This window comes from Drosophila obscura, unplaced genomic scaffold (assembly GCF_018151105.1).
Source record: "Drosophila obscura isolate BZ-5 IFL unplaced genomic scaffold, ASM1815110v1 contig_36, whole genome shotgun sequence".
Classification (NCBI taxonomy): domain Eukaryota; kingdom Metazoa; phylum Arthropoda; class Insecta; order Diptera; family Drosophilidae; genus Drosophila; species Drosophila obscura.
The window spans coordinates 2,636,683-2,655,800 of record NW_024542824.1 but is presented as its reverse complement, the minus strand read 5'-3'; the positions used below and the strand labels follow the sequence as shown (position 1 = coordinate 2,655,800).

Genomic DNA, 19,118 nt, shown 5'->3' with positions numbered 1-19,118 from the left:
AAGTTAACAGGCGTGACTAAGCCGCCAAGGGATGAAGGGGCGGTGGGGTGGGGAGGGGAGTGCGCTGCACAATAGTGTGGGTTGGGGTTGGGGTTGGTACAATGGTACGCGACGACTAGTACAAACAACTTTCAGCTGCTGTTTCCTCCTGCCTACCTCCCCTCCCTCCACTCTTTTATCTCTTTTCGCTTTCTGTGTCTTGGCAAGCCCTTTTTTTGCTGCAAAGTTTTTTTATTTATAAAATTAAATGCCATAAAGTGAAAAACTTTTGCTGTCTGACTCACGCACTCACTCACGCTCACTTAGAAAGTAATTACGTATAACAAAAATATAGCCTAAAAAAACATCATCCAATGGAAATACCCACAGAGAAAGGCAGGGACGGGCAGGAGTGGGGCAGAGTGGGGAAAAGTCCCCAGAGAAGTGCGTGAGTTGTGAAATTTATTTAAATTTAATTTTAATTCTATGTACTTTTTGTGCCTTTTTTTTACCGACAGCGGCAGGCAGTTTTATGGCCAAAGCTTTTCACTTTTAGGGTCTAATGAAGGAGGGGGTCTGGGGCCTGGCTATTGGTTTAGTCACGCACGCCATATAAATGGGCCGTTTTCTTTAGCTTTTAGGCCTTTTAAGAGACGTTTTTACAGGGTATATTTGGGTAGGGTAGCGTAAGGTTTGTGAAGCTTAAAATTTGATGGATATAAAGATAGGCCGTTTGTCGAAGGTCATACAGATTAAACGAATTTTACATTTAGAATATGAAAATTATTTTTAAACATTTTTTTTTTTTTGTGTACTAAAACCATTTTCTTTTTTATTTATTTCTAGTGTCCCTTGGCTGGTTTTCGTTTGAAAATCAAAGCAGCGGAAAAATGTATCCAAATACCAAGGTAAACTATGGTCGAAATGCACTTCTGCCTTTTGTTTCTTTTGAAAGAACTTTGAAAACCCTTTTCTGCTAATGGCAAACACTCTAGATCCAATCAAATCAAATTAACTTTGAGGAATGGAATGGACTCCCTGGAATGACTCCCTCGAATGACTCCCCCTGGCTGTCAAAATTTTCGAATAGCATTCAAATTGACATGTTAATATGCGAACATCAATCCTAATCTCGGTCGCATCGAGTCGTGTCAGTCACTCACTCAATCTTGTTGGTTGTCCGCCTAATGAACCAGAGATTGACAATGCTAGAAACCAAAGCCATTGTCTGCCCAATAAATGAGTAAATGTCCACAGAGCAAGAGAGAGGGAGCGCCATAAAGGGGGGCAAGAAGAATAGTGGCCATGAGCCAGAATGAGTAGCTGGTTGTAGCTGTGGCAGCTGACAACTGTTTTGTTGCACGGAACATGTTGGACATTTATCAAATTAAACAGTTTTCAGTGAGATGGCAGAGATTGGCCGAACAGGAACAGCAAACTGCAACAGGAACAAGGCAAATGTTTGTATACTGTTGCCAAGGTGTAGAAACACCCAGGAGGAGAACCCTCTGTAGACCCTCCTAGCCAGCGCCCCCCACCCCGCTCTATAGCCAAGTGCTAAATTGTCTATTTTTGTAGGTGGTGGGTAGGGATGAAGGGGTGGTAAAACCAACAATGGACATATAACGAGCCTCGCTCGTGTCATGTCATCTCAGTGTCTCTACGGAAAATTGCTCCTGTCCAATGTCCATGCTCTATAATTGGCTAAGCAAAAACAAATTTAGACATACATTTATGGTGCAACACTCTGCACACACACACACACGCACACTTTCCACCGTGTAGGGCAGGGTGTGGTTCATTAGCACCCTCGTCGCCCGAAAGGGTCCTCTTAATTATACGATACATGGCCGTGTGTGTCCGTAGCACAAGTGCGTGCAAATATTGGACGCTCACGACGGAAAGATCTCTGCTCTATGCCACGCCCAAAGGTTCTGTGTAAAAAATAGGTCATAGCCTCTGAGAAAAAAAAACCTGAAACGAAACTGTCAATTACGTGGAGGGGGGGCCAGGCCAATAGCCTCCGAAAGACCTTTTTTTTCTGTTGCTTTTTCGGTTTGGTTTTTCACATATCTTTTTCGTTTTTCGTTTTTCTTTATTTTTGTTTCTCTGTTATTTTTTTCATCAAAAGTCAAACGCAAGAAGCGAAGCACACGAAAAAAAAGTTCAGCAAATACAACGTGCTGGCAATACAAATATAAAATAATTAACTTTAACAATTCGCTCTCCCTCACACACACACACACACAAACACACACAGACACACAAACAAACACAACCAGTCGGGAGGGGAAGCTACAGTCTCTGCCAGCAGTCGACCAACACCCCATTGAATAAACAATCAAAAAAAAAGACGACGAGAAATGAGCAACAACATCGGAGGAGAGCCACAAATGAAAGGCAATAATGTAGAACAGAGAGCCATCACAATAAGCAACAAAATCAACAACAAAAAGCATAATAACAGTTAAAAATATTAACACACACACACACACACGGATAGTCTGTGCATTGCGCATGTGTGCGTGCTTTGGTTTTTTCGCCTGAAAGATACCAAAAACAGCCAGAAGCAAGAAACTGACAGAGAGAGAGAGGGAGAGAGAGACCATTTGTGGCAAATCAGTAAAAAACAAAAAAATGAGTGAGAATGTTAGGACCATGAAGATACCTCTTGCTAGCGTTCTAGAATTAAAATTAAAAAGATTTTAATATTAAGAATACATTATATACCTGAGGTGTGGATATCTTAGGGCACTTTTTATTAGCTTCTACCAAACATGATTACACAAAAGTTTTTTTCTCAATTTTGTCAAGTGGTTGACAAACTTTTTCAATGTGCCCAACATACCCCAACCCCACCCATGCGCAATTATCAGGGGTATGCTCAAAAGAAATACTTGTAGAAATGTTGAGAAATAAAAATAAAAATACAACAACAACAAAAAACAGTAAGTAATAATGAACAAAAATGGAAACTAGTTGGAACAGAGAGTCCGGACGGGAAAACGAGCAGAGAAGCACAAATAAGTAAAACAGAATTGAAACCGGTTTGTGAGCCATGGCATGGAGCTGCTAGCTGCTAGCTGCTGGCCAACAAACAACAAAACAGCTTTGGCGCGGTGTTGTATCCGTGAGATACAAAAAATTAAAAAATCACAAAAAGAGAAGAAAAACTTTAGCATTTTAGATATATGGAAAGAGATAGCCGCCGCCGCTGTTGCCGCCGCCCCGAAAAGACTCTGACTGCGTTTTGTACAAAGTTTTTTTTGGGCGCAGGGACAGGGACAGGGGCTGGGGCAGGGCAGTGTTAGAGCCGTGTTTTAATACCAAGAAAATGTTATAAGGCCAATGAATGGAATGGATCTGTTGAGGTGAGTCTCGTCTCTGAACTTTTGTGGAGATGGAGATGTTGAGAGATCTTTGACTGTTGTTGCTAGGCCTCGCCAGAGGTCTTGGCAGATGAAAAAGTTCTTGGAAGAATTTAGTTTTGGGTGGGAGAAGATGATGATGAATCGGTTTATTTTTGTGCGACTCAAATTGGTTTTTATGATGGGTTATTTTTATAATTTAATTGGGGTTTAATTTATAATTTTTTCCCCTTTCTGTGTTCAATGCTTTAGAAAGACGAAAAGAAAAGGCCCATTTAAGGTTTGGTGGGGGTTTATTTTTGGATCGTCTGGGATTTAATTATGTTTTTATATACAATTTTTTTTTAATATTAATTCATAGTTTTAGAGTACCTTTTTCCGTCTTTTATTGAATTTATTTTCCAATTAAAACAAATATGCATTGAAAGCATTATTATTTCAAAAATGAATCCAATTAGTTCATTCATTAAGCAATGTTTTTATTCATAATCATTTTTATCTGTGTGTGTGTTGCCCATATGTTTTTTATTTCTTTTATGCTTTCTTTATGCTCAATTTTCACTCTCTTTCTCTTTCACTCTTTTGTGTTGCCCCACCGTACTCACATATCATGTGATTGACTATTTATTCATGTATTCACAGATGTGAATACATTTTGATTGCAGTATTTAAATCAATTGAATTATTATTATTTAACAACTGGTTTTTCTTTCCTGTTTTTCTTATTTTAATTTATTATTTCACCTAAAAATATGTATGATGGATTTATGGACATATGCAGGGATTCACTATCTGTGTACGCGTGTACATCATGATTTGATATAATTAATAATTATAATGCCTCCACGCACAAAAACATTATTTTCAATTATTTTGTGTACTCTTTTTGGACCCCCCAAAAAACACCCCCTTGAAAACCCCAAAGCCAATAAGCCATTCAGAGTGTCCATCTATCCATCTGCCAGCTGTCTGTTTGGCAGTCTTTCCATCTGACTGTCTGTCTGTCTGTCTGTCTGTCAATTTGTCTGTTTTAGTCAGTCATGTAAATTTAATTAAAACTGCACATTTAATTAGGGAAAACTGCAATGGAATGCCACGCCCTAAGGCCATCACAAAATACCCCTCTCATTACTGATTATAATTTAATGCTGGAATTACAGTTACATGCAGTCCGTCCATCCATCCAACCATCCATCCATCCGTCCATCCCACAATCACTCACTCATTCATGGCACTAGAAAAATCATATTAAAATATTGATTAGTATACGCCATGCAACATGATAAATGATAAAGCAGATATATGTAAGCACATGCTATATATATATGTAGATGTAGGGATAGATATAAATGTTGTTCCGTTATTTTGAAGTTTATGAAATTTTAATTGAATTTATGGCCAGCAGATCAGAGCCAGATTGTGGTTGTGTCTGTCTGTGTGTGTGTGTGTGTTGCAAATTATTTTACATTTGCAATTAGCTAATGTCCAAAATGTACGACGGGGAACAACAATATGCCACTTGTCTGAATCGAATTGCATTCGTTGCACATGTTTCTAACCCCTCCCCAAACAATTGTGACCCACTAAGACTCTCTCTCCCTGCGACCATTATCAACCATTTCATGTGTGTGTTGTGTTCCACTGATGATAAGGGACTCTGTCGTTGTCCCCAAAGCAACCTGACAGCGCAACGTAAACCTTATCTAATCGCCCCACACATTTCCCCAAACAGAGAACCAGAGAACCAAAGCAACTTTTGTACAGAACAGCAGGTGAAACAGAGCACTCACTCACTCACTCGCTCTCTATCTGTCGCTCCGTCTCTCTGTTTATATGGAGGTCTTATCTCTGGCCGAATCATGACCCAAATCAAAGACCCAACTGCAATGAGCGCAAATAAATGCAACAAACACACAAACACACACACACACACACACACACACACACACACAAAAGTATCTAGAATATATAGAGCAAGTAAAACCTGACACAATTCCCAAAAGAAAGAGCCAGCCAGCCAGCAGCGCAGCTAGCAGCGCATTCGAGAGTCAATCAAGCGAACTGCTCTACGAATTAGTCGATTACTATTTATTCTCTTTTTATGACTACGACTACGAGTACGAGTATTGGTAACTGTACGTGTGTGTGTATGTGTGTCGTCTGCCCGGTCAAGCAAACAGCTGCATGAGTAACTACTGAGAGATTCTGAATCATCATTCCGGGCACAGGGCGGGCAATAACAACTGTTGCTACTGTACGGAATAAGTAATTTTTATTTGATAAAAGAAACAACAAAACAATAATAACAATAATTGCAATTATCTGCGCAACAGGGTTACGTATTGAATGATACATACAGACATCAGTACATGCATAAATATATCTGGGCTTACAGATGAAGCAGATAGGCTTAAGCTGTTATAGGATAGGATCATTCGTGAATCAGCAACCATAAAGAGAGAACTTTTGAATGTGAGAAAAATATTATGGAAATTTAATTATAAAAAAAAAAAAAATTTTATGGAAGTTACATAGAGAAAGAATGATCAAAGATGGATAGAACAAAATTTATTCTAGTGATTTGTGCATGAAAAGATCATAAATAAAAAGATAAATTAAAAGATAGAATGATGCAAATAAATAAAATAAATATGATAAAAATGTAGGTGATTCATTCCTTTGACTCGTTTAGTGTTCTAAAAGCTAATCAATATTCCATTACATTTCCATGCATAATAACGTATTACACGTCATGCAGTAACGCCCCTCTGCCGGCCCTGGGACCCATGCCCATAATATAATATAATTCTCATAATAATAAATAAAAAGTTTACATTAAAAGAACTCTAATTTATTTTCGAAACACTCATCCAGCTTTCATTTAAAATCAAATGCAATGCTCTTAGAAAATACGAGCAGTAGTTACAGCGTCTTGAAATCATTTGCTGTGACACATACCATTTGTTGTCCCTTTATTAAGCCCCTATACTGAGCAGACTTTACTTTTGTACACTCTTGAGGCTTTCGTGGAACACTATTTGTACCTGTCCTGCCGCTTACCTCATGTGAAATTTCCTCTACTCAAAAGCCTCTTCGGACCAAAGTCTACACACGCTCCATGGTACCGGTACGTACGTGCTTATAAAGACAATTCAGTGCCTTCGAATCGATCAAAAAGTTGTGCCTCTCTCCTGCCCCATTGTGCGATGGAAGCGGCGGGACTCACATATAGTACAACAGTTGTTTGTACGCTTGCAGCCCGAAACACACACACACAGACACACACAACAAGAGCAGAACAACTGGGAAACACGAGCAACTTTTCCATAAGCTGCAACTTTTTCCTTTTACTTCTTTTTATTGTCTTTTCAACTGTTTTTCTCTCTGTGTGTGTCTCACACTGCGCTACTTTTCAGCGGGTTTTCCAAAGAGCAGTGGAAAGCGGCAGCGGGGAAGTATAAATAGGGTAGATCCCCATTATATTTAATTTGCCTGGCATACGCTTTGTCAATATCGCACTTTCGTCTACCCCGCTCGTTTGCCCCGCTCTACTGCCCGCTTAGCGCTTCCCTCTCTTTTAGACTGAAAATACCCGAATTCCAACATGCCCCAAAGCGTTGCCAACTTCCTGTGCACGCGCAACATTCAGAGGGACAGACACAGACATACAGGCAAACAGCCACCGACTCGACTGACAGACTGGCAGACTGACAGACTGACAGACCCACAGACAAAAGGATGCATGCGAAAGTTGTGTTGTTGACATTGTTCAGTCATTTTTCAGCAAATTAGTCATGAAATTGTGCATTTCTATTTGTTGCACCCAAAAACAATTCGTATATAAAAATGTATTTTATTTACAGTGAAGGCTGTGGTGGAGGGACAGTAATATTTACTGTTGGCTAAAGATTGAAATGGTTATGGATGTATTTGAGATGGAGGAAGAGTTCTAACTATTTTTTTTATTTTATTTTATTTGTATTTATTTTATTTTTATTTATTTTATTTTTATTTATTTTATTTTTATTTATTTTATTTTATTTTTCCGCATCGTGTTACAGAAACTGATGGATACAGAGACTCTACAGTTGTGGATATACAATCCCAATATCTCATAAAATTATCGAGAAAATACCACCACCATACTGTTTTTGGCTTATAATTATTCCATGATTGTTATGCCCCCCAACTAATAAATTAAGCCATTATTAATATAGAAAAATGTTCGCAAAAATTCCAAAAAGTTTAATGAAAAGCGAACAAGCGGGGGAAAGCGGAAAAGCAAACTAATTTCAAACACACAAATCAATAAATTAAGGAAGCAATGGAAAGAGCAGGAAAGAGGATGATGGCGAGTGAAGCAGGGGGGGAGGGAGGAGAGCAGCGCCAATATTTCGGCAAACAATTAAGGAGCGGAAGACAAAGGAAAAACTAAGATAGAAAGAGGAAGGAAATGGCGCTCCCTGCCCCCACCCCCACATTGCTGCTTCGTTAGTTTTGGGAATACTCGAATGTTGTTCTTCATTTTGGGAAATTCTCGCCACCCCCCCACCACCCTCGAGCAAAACGTAAAGCGCGATAAAGCTTTTGTGTCCTTTGGCCATCTCATATTCGTGTTTCAGTTACAGCATCAAGTGCGCTTCTCTTTCTCTCATTTTGATGCCCAAAATGCGCTTCTCTTTCTCCTTTCTTTTTTGATGACCAAAATGCTCTACTATTTCTCCTTTGGCATCTCTCTCTGTCTGTCCTTTTTTGATGACCAAAATGCTCTCTTCGCTCTTTATTTTTTTTTTTTTTTGGCTGACCAAAAAGGTAGCGAAGCAAAAAGCCAAAATGAAACGATGTTATGAATATGAATGAGAACGAGAATGAGAGGACAGTGGAACAGTGGGGGCTCCCTGCTATTTTCTGTATACCATTCCCATTCCCATTGCAATTACCATAGGTAGGAAAAAGAGTTGAAAATTATATATGTCATGGGTGTACGAGTCATGGGCGGGGGCAGGGCGACGAGCTTGCCAAAAAGAAGATATAGTTACAGTTACAGTCAGTGCAAAGAGTTAGCAAAACATCGGGGCCAACACACAGGCACGTATTTAATTCAATGCTTGACTCTTTTTGTCCTCTCTCCCTCGTACCCTCCTCTATGCCAGAACATGCCTCAATTGGTGGCCATTAAAATGCATAAATGTGGAATCGTTTTTGTTCGCTGTCCTCTGAGATGATGATGCAGTCATAACTAAATACTTCAGGACTTTGCGTGGCATTGCTTTGGATTCGCATTCGCAATTCGCATTGGAGTTCCTTTTTGGAGTTGCCATTTGAATTACGGTGAATGGTTTTTGGATGCGTTGCCGTTGCCTGCCTGCCTGCCATATTTACATGCTGCACATGTGGCAGTTGCAGCAGTTCCCTCCCTGGCACTTTTTTGTGAAAGAGTATTATAGCCAGTGAATGGCTGGCATCGAAAGCAAGCTGTGGCTGGCTGAGTTTGCTTCAGAATTGTGGGCAAGGATTGTCGCAAACTGATGGAACTGATAAAAGTGAGTTTGGAATGATATTTTTGGGGAGAGTTTCGAAAAGGATTCTCTAGAAAATTCTGATATTCCGATGGAATATTTTAAGTGAAATTAATTTTACATGTCGCTTGTTTCCACTTTAAGTTTAGAGTCACAGGAGCAGACTCTCCTTACGAATATATATGCTTCCCCGAGCAGGATTACATTGTAACACCCTGATATATCTGATTCCACTTAAATCCCCCCATCTTTGCTTTTTCCTACCATAAAAATCCCTCAAAATCTTTGCACTCTTCGGGGCTCAAGCGCGAACCTTTCCCAACACAGAATCCTCATCCCGTTGCCGCATTAAAAATTTATAATTGCAAGACAACAGCCAGACAGAGAGACAGACAGAGAGACAGCCAGCCAGACAGTCGGACAGTCAAACTGATGGCGATGGCGATGGCAATGTCTGGCGATGCGTCAGGCCCCATAACAATGTAAAAGTATTCAGTGTGAAGTGCCCCCCAAAGCTCCTACCGAAGGTGTAGCGGGGTAGTTGATGGCAGGGCAGCTACAGTTGCACTGCAAAATTTCTTTCTTTCTTTCTTTTTTTTTTGTTGCTGCAGGTTTGCTGCAGGACTTTGTTTTTTTTTTGTGCAGTTTTTGCATTTACATTTTTACCGAAAAACCTTTTGAAAGGTTGCAGAGAGTCTGGATGGACGGCTTAGCGAGTGTTGAATGAAATGTTTCGCTGTCTTAAAGTCACGTCATATGGGGGATGGAGATGGAATTGTAGTAGGGATGCCTAGGGGGCTGAGGCGGGCGGTAATGAGACAGCTGCGCAGCAACAGCAACGTCCCGTACTGTTCGTACTGTTAATGTTGTTAGGCTTTAGCATAAACCAGCATCTTCTTTTCAGGCTAATGAGAAATCTGTCTCAGTTTTCCAGGGCCCACACAGCCTCCCTCTCTCTCTCTTGGAGTTTCTGTGGCGTAATAAGAGGCGGGACAAACAGCACCAGCAGCAGCGGGTACAAAAATAATAAGTAGAGGCATGAAACATTGAAGGATTTTAATTAAATAGGCTGACATGACAGTACAGCTCCTCCATATGCGGCACACGCTTACAAGCTGGTAACTCGGCGAAATGTGAGGGGAGGGAGTATCCATAGAATTTATGCGCTAACTTCGTGGCATGAAAGTAAGACTCGAGTGGGGATGATTGTTGCCTTGTGTCTTAATTTCAAGGATGCATAATGTCATAATGGCACCCGCCATTCAAATTAAAGAATTCAACAAAAGAATTTCTTTGGGGTTAAGACATTTATTTGCCTCTAATAAAACCCCATTAAAAGCACATAAAAAATGGGTTTACGTTTCATCATGGGGAAAACCAATCAAACTCGTTTTGTAAACCAGTAAAAAACAAAAAAGAAACCCATTAAAATGTTTAACCCCCCCACCACCTCCAATCATTACAAGCTTTAAGATCTGTTGAGCACAGCCAGACAGACTGCTTTCGAATCGCCAGAGTTACGAATAGTGTGGGCTGACCTTTTGCCGTGATGGTGTCAGCGCATGCCAAAAAGGCCAGTCTGTACCGAGTCTGTACTGTACCCAAATATAAAGGTCACACACTAGGTGGCATGGCATGGCAGCTTCGTGTGGCCGACTCTGAGCATGCGCAGTCGCATAAAAAGGGGTCAAACCGGCGAATATCATGGATATTACATGGTTGGATATTCAAAACACTTTCTCCAGATGTCACGCCCCTCGAGGCACAGTCTGTAGTCTGGTGGGGCTGTCGCGTCAATCAATCAAGCATGATATGGATATGGATGTGAATATGGATAGGTATTTATTTAGCACACTCTTTAGCGTCTGGATGGGGCTTAAGGTGAGAACAAGTTTATAGATTATAGAAAAATAAATTCACATATATATATATTATATATTCGTTACGAGCGAGTGTATATTCACACATTCAAGCGGGTCTTAAACGGGCGCGTGATATCATCTGCTGAGCGGTTCTTAGCGTGTTTTTGTATATTTTCTATATGTTCTTCTCTATTATTTCTCTTACCTGTTAAGATGGCTGCGAGTAGTACAAAAACGATCCGTGACATGATGATGTTTATTTGTTTGTTGTTGGGGTGGGGTTTTGAGAGACTTCCTTTGGCTTCCTTCCTTCCTTCCTTCCGTTATTTGCGCTGTAATCCCAGGTTTATTTTCTCTTTACTTTTCTTCTTTCGTTTTGCCTCCTTTTTTTTTGTGAGGTTCCGTTACAAAAAAGGCTTTTGGTTTGTTTTTTTTTTGTATTTTTTTTTTTTTTGGGAGAGAAAGGGAGAGATTTTTGTTGGTTGTTGTTACTGCATTTTGCTTTAGCTTTTTTCATGCATAAAATGTGTCGTTTTAGTGGCGGTATGTGCCGGGGTAGGGGCGTGGGGGCGTGTTTTGGGGGCTGAGTGTACTTCTCTCTGGCACTTTACGGCCGCCTCCTAAGGCTCCGCTGTACTATATGGATTTATTTTATACATATGTGTGTGTTGGTGTGTGTGTGTGTTTGCGTATATGTAAATATACTTTTAGCGCGCACTGTCAACACAGAAACAAACGGCTGGACTTTGGTTTATTGAACTTTTGTTTCTTTTGACAAAAATTTGTTGTAGGCTTTTGTTGGAACACACACACACACACAGTGAGAGTCAAAAGTACACACACGCTGAATGGATCGCAGCAAGAATGGGGGCTTATGGCTAAGATGCGGGTGTCCGATTAGCTTTAGGGCCCAAAAAATCACACACACTCAAGATTACAGTAAACACACACACAGCACAGCAGTACAGTGATTGCGAAAAGTAAAATCTAGTAAAGTACGAGACAGAAGTACACGACGCTCCAAGTGAAAACAAACGAAAAAAAAGTGCGGGACAGTTGTCACAGTGAGGGGCAATGGCATACGCACACTCCACAGTACAGTACAGTGACTCAAAGAAGTTTAACACCTTGTACAGTGATTTAGAGCAGTTAACACACACACACACACACACCTTGTACAGTGATTGAGAGTAAGAAACGCACACGGCTGATTGCGGCTGCTGCTACAGTGATGGCTAGAATTACACGCACACGACTTGAATCGACTCACGTTCGCCTCACTCACCGTTTGAGTGGCGGCAGCGGCAACAAACGAAATGACGTTATGGATTTGATGACGACGAAAAACGCCTTCGGCACACAAATACGAGGCACACACACAACGATGATGATTCTGATAATACAATACGCTCGTATCTAGCGGATACGAAGCGAGGGCGTACCGACGCAAACCGAACCGAACCGAACCGAACGACGTGACGATACGAGACCAGAGACTGGCAAGAGGCGCGTAAATGTGAATGTGAACGATACGGTGTACACACGGTCGCAAAAATGTGGAAGAGCCGAAGCGAACGAAACGTTGAATGCAACAGTTAACCGTTGAATGTGACGCTGCCTCAGAATGAAGTTGCCAAACGACGACGACGGCCATGGAAGCCCCGGCTTACACACACTTAGCCACACAGCCACACACAGATACGAATGTGTAGCAACATCGTATAGCAAACGCTGCTGCTGCTGCTGCTGCTGCCTGCCTGCCCTGCCTGCGCTTGTATGCGTTTTTACATATGCAGTCGACGCCGACTGCGCTGCATTGGCAACATTTGTCTAGGCGGCCGCTTGGCAACATGCGCACTAAGCTAGCAACATTTTGGTGTAGCTCGGGCAACATGCTGCTGTGCGAGTGGGCATGTTGCCAAGCGATTGTTCTGCTTAGGCAAATCTTTATGTGGTGCATACCCTGTAATTTGGAGAGGATTTGGTGAGAGCAGAAATAGGGTTCGACTGTAATTTTAATCTAGGGATCTATTAGAGTTGGAATAACTAAATTCGGGCTTATTTCAGACAGTAATATTATCCATCTTTCCACAATACTTTTGCCCGATTGAATTGTTACTAAAGGCAGGACCAAAATGAACTTATAGATTAACAAATTTTAGCAGAAAACCTTATTTAAATATAAATAACATTAAACTATAAATGAATGGCTGGAACTAAAATTAGAAATTTTATTAAAGGAAATATTAAATTCTGTAATAAGTTTGTGTCCCGAAAATTACAAAAATAAACCGAGTATCACAGAAATCGGAGAACAGGATAAATAAAATACCTATGTTAAATGTTGATTTTTCCAGCATTGCCAGTGTACTTTCCCTTCGAAATTCCCTGCATTCCCCGTGCTCTAAATGCCAGAGGTTGCATTGGCATTATATCTGATCGAGGGGTATCAGCATAGTCGAGCGCCGTGCCGTTCCGTTCCGTTCTTGATTTGCTCTTCTGTTTTGCTGTTGCTGTAAGTTTGATTTGAATTTGTTGGTCTCTGGTGTATTGCAGATGTAGTTGTACTTCTATTTGTTGTTGATGTTGTTGTTGATGTTGTTGTTCCTATTATTGTTGCCCTGTCGTTTTGGCCAAGTTTGCTTTCGGCCTGTCGCCAAAGCTGCTGCCTCTGCCTGCTGCCTGCTGCCGGATTTCTGTCTATTTGTCGTTTGATAATCTCTCCCCATCTCGTTCTGCCTTGTGCCTTTTGTTTGCCTGCTGCCGCTGCTGCCACTGCTGCTGCTGCTGCTGTATGTGCAACGGGCACACAGTCGTCACAGAGGGGCAGAGTGGATGGGCCGGAGTGAGGGTATGGGAGTAAATCTTTGGCACAGTGGCTCCTCGTTCTGCTGGCTGGTTCCGGGTTTTGCTTGCCGCAAATATTGAAAGCCGGGCCGCCCGCTATTTGCCATTGTCCCAGATCTGAATGGAGAGCGGACAGCAGACAGGAGGTACGACCTGACCCACAATGATTAGAATGATGTAAATTTAATGTCCACTATCGAAACGTAACGAGTCGAATCGATTTATGTCGAAAAACAATACAGTGGGACAGTTGCTTGAAAACAGGAAATTGAATATTGAATATTTATGAAACGAGAGAAAGAGAGATAAGAAATATAATAGAAATTTATTAAATCGATTACTTTGCTGTCAGACAGTCACTGAAGACGAAAACCTGCAATGGGCCAAGGGTTATTTAGTGATCAAAATATGAGAGAAATTTTAAGATTTAATCAAGTGATTTTTGGGATATTTTTTAGACTTTTTTGAGTAATGTTGCCGCCAGTCTATTGAAAAGATACTGGCAGATATTTGATCCAGAAATGGCACTCAATTTTGAACGATTTATGGCTAAAATTTCAAGAAAAAAACTCTGTGAATTCTAGGCTCAAAAAGTTGCGCATCTATCTATGGATCTTGTTTCATGGGTAGTTTTATTTTCCAGAATTTTTAAGCTTCTAGGCCATAGACAATCTGTTCATAAAACATTTGTCTTTAGTTATTGATAGTTCTCTTGGCCCTAGGGTAGCTTTTATTGTGCCCCAAAAACCTGCCAAGATATAAAACTTCTTTGGTATTATCATAATACATAGCACCCATCCAAGGGGCATTTAAAGCACACTGAAGCCACTCGATGATCCTGGGATTCATTGGCCTTTAATTTATTTACTTCTGCACTATTACACTCGCAAACCACACACCCCATACACCCCCCATGTAGCCCATACCAGACGCCATGCCTGCCCTATAGTCTCTTAGCCCCTCGTATCGTCTGTGTTCAGGCAGCAAATAGTATTATCAAACATTTTAAATTTAATCAAAGCACACATTCAATAAGCTTTGGGCCAACATTTTGTGTACGCCACTCCTCGCATGGAGGGACAGGTACCAGGCAGGCAGGGCAAAATGCATCGAAATCAAAAATACTCTAACTAATGGGCACTTTCGAGAAGGGTTTGAACATATTTAAAATTTAAATGAGAAATTAAAATAAAGGAGGCATAATTTAAAATTGTATTTAATTAAAATTGAATTTATTATTTAATTTTTACATAAAATATATTTATTTTAAATATTAAAAAAAATCAAATGAGTGCTAACTTATTATTTCTTTTTACAACTTCCACTCTCGGAGCAAATCGATTGTACATTTTTAAGTCTAAGTATAAATATTTATATATTAGTGTGTGTTTTCTCCAATAAAACTCCTAGATGGTTCCATTATTTAATATGTTCTCGAATATTTCTATGTTAAAATTTAGCTACAATAAATTTGAACAGTACCATAAAAATCTGTTTTTTAACACAAAACATTTGTTTCTCGCTTCAAACATGAACTGCCAAAGAGTTTTCCTTATCAACAAATGTTTCTTCTTCTTTATCGTTTTATCAGCAGCTTTTTTGTTTGAATAGTTTTATAATGACGTGACCGATAGCACCGCACCGCACCGACCGGTAAATCCGCATATTTGGTCTTTTAGGGTTTTCCTCAAGCAAAAGTGATTCATTTTTTCATTCATTTGCTGTTTATTAATTAACAGGCAATCAGGGAACTATTTCAAACCATCTGGAAAAAGGGTCGGCAGAACCGACACGAAGTTTTTCTTTTGAAACACCTTTTGAAAGTTTTCTTCAGGGCATTTCCTTAGTCATTCTACATCCACTTTCGCCCCGTGCTCATTGCACAACTCCTTTCGTTCTCGTTTCCTTCCTTTTTCAATTTCCTTTTTTTTTTTTTTTACCTCAGCAATTTTCCATGTTTTTCCTCACCCTCACCCTCTATTCCTTTTCCTTGAGTTGTGCATTTTGCATGCAATAAAAATATCGCATGCAATAAAGTATGTGTGTTCAGTGTGCAACGCTCTGGAAATTGTAAATTCCATGTTATATGTGTGACCAATGGGTGTGGATGTGGGTGGAGGGGAGGATGGGTAGTTTGATTGAGGGGGATTGCATCAGTGGGGGTACTCCCCGTTGTTGGTGAGAGCGCAGACAGCATGTGTTTATTGCCAGCACAAAATGATGATTACACGTAATGTGTAATGGTCAGAAGGGGGGGGGAGGAGGAATGAGAATCCAAAGAGTGAAGGGTAGAACGTACGGGGCCCAGCGGCAGGAAGTTCTCCGGACCCAGAGTGCGGCGTGTAAAGCCCCGGAAAAGCAGCCGGAATAGCATCCAAGCAGACGGCACAAAAACAAACAGGCGTCTCACTGCCTGCCTGACTGCCTCTTGCCTCCCTGCCTTTTGCCACTTACACATCCCCTGTCGCCTGCCACTGCTACTGGCACATCTCCTTGGTTTTTGCCATTTTCCTGCCACTCCTCTTAGCAGCAGCTTTTCTTCTTGCAACTCTATTTTCCATATGTGTTAACAGCAGCATCAACAGCATTGCATCCACACAGCAGGACTGGGGCTGGGGCTGGGCCTGGGGCTGATGCTGGGGCAGGCAACAAACTAAGACAATTTTGCGGTTTCCATTCAATTTTTCGGCTTGCATTTCCATTTTGCAGTTCTTAAATTTTACCAAAGGGAGGGAGAACCTTCAAGGGGCTTCAGCGGGCCATATTTTTCACATATATTTTTTTGGGAAATTAAAACCATAAGGTTTGGGTGTTTTATACAGTTAGCACTCTCTGGTGTACAACTTGTGTATATTTTTGTGGAAAAAATATTAATTTTAAAGAGAGCATTTGGGGGAACGACAAAGCTCTCTATTGGGCTGTTCTACGGTTGGAATTTTCTCGGATAAGAATAAGAATTCCCTAAAAGAATTTAGAATAAAATTTAAATTAAAAAAAAATAAATAAAATAAACTAAAATAAAGAATAAAGATTCTACCATATCCAAAAAACTATGTCCTGTCTGCCCAGAGGAGTCCACTCGCTGTACAACGATTCTGAGCAACAAAATTTCAATGTAGAAAATTCTTCTGCTGCTGCCTGTAAAACTTATTTGCCTGCTTAAACTTTAAACATGCGATACTCAGACAATCTCCCACGATGTCAAACCGCCAGTTAAACTCATTATAATATCATTGCAAGTCATTTCCCTGACATTTTTAACCCAAATGAAAACCCTGAAAACAAACAGGAAAAACAGCAACAACAAAAACAAAATCGAGCAAAGCAACTTAATGAAACGAGAATCGCATAGAAAGTCCAGAGATTCCATAGAGTGTGAGGATTGTTTTAGAAAGGGAGAGGGGTGGCGGGGGGTAGTGTGTGGGTGTGTGTGTGTGTGTGTGTGTGGGTTCTGTGCTGATATGTAAAGTATGTGAAGAGCCAAAGAGCCAGGGGGAGCTTTGCCATATAAAGTTACCCAAAAAACATGTAAATTAAGCAGCAGGTGAATGGTGAGGGAAACGCAGAGAGTGGGGAGTATGGCAGAGTGTGTGAGAGAGAGAGTGGTAGTGCGAGAGAGGGGTACACTGCAGAGCGAGAGGAAAGGTACTGCTGCAGAGAATAGAGGGACGGAGCCAGAGTGCACGGATGAGCGAGTAAGACCTTGCATTACAATTGAGTTACATTTCAGTTTTCTGGTTTGCTGTTGTTGTTGTGCCCCCATTATTGCTACAGCTACAGAACGAGGAGGAGGCAGGCACTAGCAGGGAGCAACAGTCGGTGGGTGCTGAGCAGGGCTTACGCAGGGAGAGAGGAGTGGCTGGAGTGGGCGGCGGCGGCTGGTTTGTTAGACCGACTGGACCCTCGATGTTCATATTGTGCGAAACAATGAATTTATATATTCGTATTTCCACTCTTTGGTTTAACCTTTTTTTCTATGCCATGGCTAAAAAAAGGGGTATCGTAATTTTTGCACCAATGCAAACAATGGCAAAAAAAAAATGGGAATTTACGAAGGATTTTTTATATGCTTTAAAATATTATTTAACGGGATGATCATCTTTATTTTCTAGGCAAAGTACTAGGTACTCAGTCTTAAAGTTTATTGTGGGCAAAAGAAAAACAGATGGGGGATTTTTTTTGGATATATAATAGATAGATAGACGGGCATATTAGATAGATAGGTAGCTAGCGACAGATAGGGGAGTGATAAATATTGGCCAAATTTTTTTTTGTTTTAAAGAACAAAACAATAAAAATCTCTGCAATTTAATTTTAATTTTTTTAAATTTATTTTAATTTTCTAAATTTATTTTTTACTTAAATATCATAAAGAATCCTCCAAAGTAGGATGACAAGCTATAAAAAGGAGACGATAATGATATCCATAAATCGCGAAAGAGCATATAAATCTTCGTTGCAAGGCAAGTGCGGAGAGGGGTGCAGTGTGCCGAGTCGTTGGGAGAGTGAGGAACGGGTCCATCATAGGGCGGGGGGGAGGTAAGGGCTTGCTGCTGTTGGAGTGCAGCAGAAAGAATGAAACGAAACGAAACACTACGCTGGTTGTTGGCTGGTCGTGGGTGTCGGTCAGTCAGCTTAACACATTTGACTCGCTTTCAGTCGTTCGTTGCTTTAACCAACTAGAGCCCCACCACCCCTCTCATATACACCCCCTTCTTTGGCACCACTCATTTCTGCCACCCACCCCACCCCCCTCTTAGGCGTCCCTTTGGCGCCCCTGGGGCCCCTGACGTTGACTGCAGATTAAACTGCGCTTGTAATGAGAATTTCTGTTCGTTCTCTCTTTGGTTCTCTTCAGTTCTGTTATGTTGAGGCTGATGACGATGCTGAAGGATGGCTGGCTGGGGGGGGAATTGTAGAGGCACACATATGGGGGTGGGGGTGGGGGTGTGTGGGTGCGTGCTGGATGGAGGCGCTGCCAACCGGGTGGAACCCCCTGGCAATTTGCATTAAAGTCAATTTTTTTTATGCCACCTCCTGTTCGTGTGGCATCAACATCCAGCACTATTATCATCATGCACCTTTTCGCTGCAAGTCAGCAAAAGGTATCGCTGAATCTGTGATGGAGGAATTGAACAAAAAAAAAAAAACTAATTTTTTTCCATTTGAAAGGAAAAACTTTTGCTGATGCTGCTGCAGCGAGGCGTGTGCGTGCAACATGTTGCGGTTGGCTGCCTCCAATTGGGATTCGAGTGAGAGCATAAATTAAAATGTGTGTGTCCCGTCCCCCCTCCCAAAGGTCCTTTCCCAGCACCGTCAAGAGAGCTTATGAGTTGTCCTTGTTGGAGTCCGCCAACCCGAACTTCTTGCCACTCTTTTGGGGCACACTTCCTTTGGGTGTGGGGGTGGGGTGGCTGCAACTGCAACTGCAAACTATTCGCACTCTCAGTGTTGCTACAAATTGAGATTTATGTGTGTGCAAAAGTTGCACCCCAACCTCAGCCAATTGTCTCACTGCGAGAGAGAGAGCGGGGAGTGCAGTC

General features: G+C 41.1%; 1 protein-coding gene across 11 annotated transcripts in view; it reads right to left on the bottom strand.

The window, feature by feature from the left end:
* LOC111080927 (fasciclin-3) overlaps positions 1-12,346 on the bottom strand; it is an 89,024-nt gene extending 76,678 nt beyond the window's left edge. For 5 of the 11 annotated variants that reach the window (XM_022376820.2, XM_022376830.2, XM_022376846.2 and 2 more), the window contains exons 1-2: positions 11,901-12,345; positions 10,934-11,144 (exon numbers count right to left, since the gene is read on the bottom strand). In XM_022376820.2, the coding sequence (XP_022232512.2) occupies positions 10,934-10,976 (43 nt within the window). In that variant the 5' untranslated portion in view covers positions 10,977-11,144; positions 11,901-12,345. The other 6 variants (XM_022376796.2, XM_022376803.2, XM_022376813.2 and 3 more) reach the window with 6 other exon arrangements.
* Between the last annotated feature and the right edge of the window lie 6,772 nt (positions 12,347-19,118).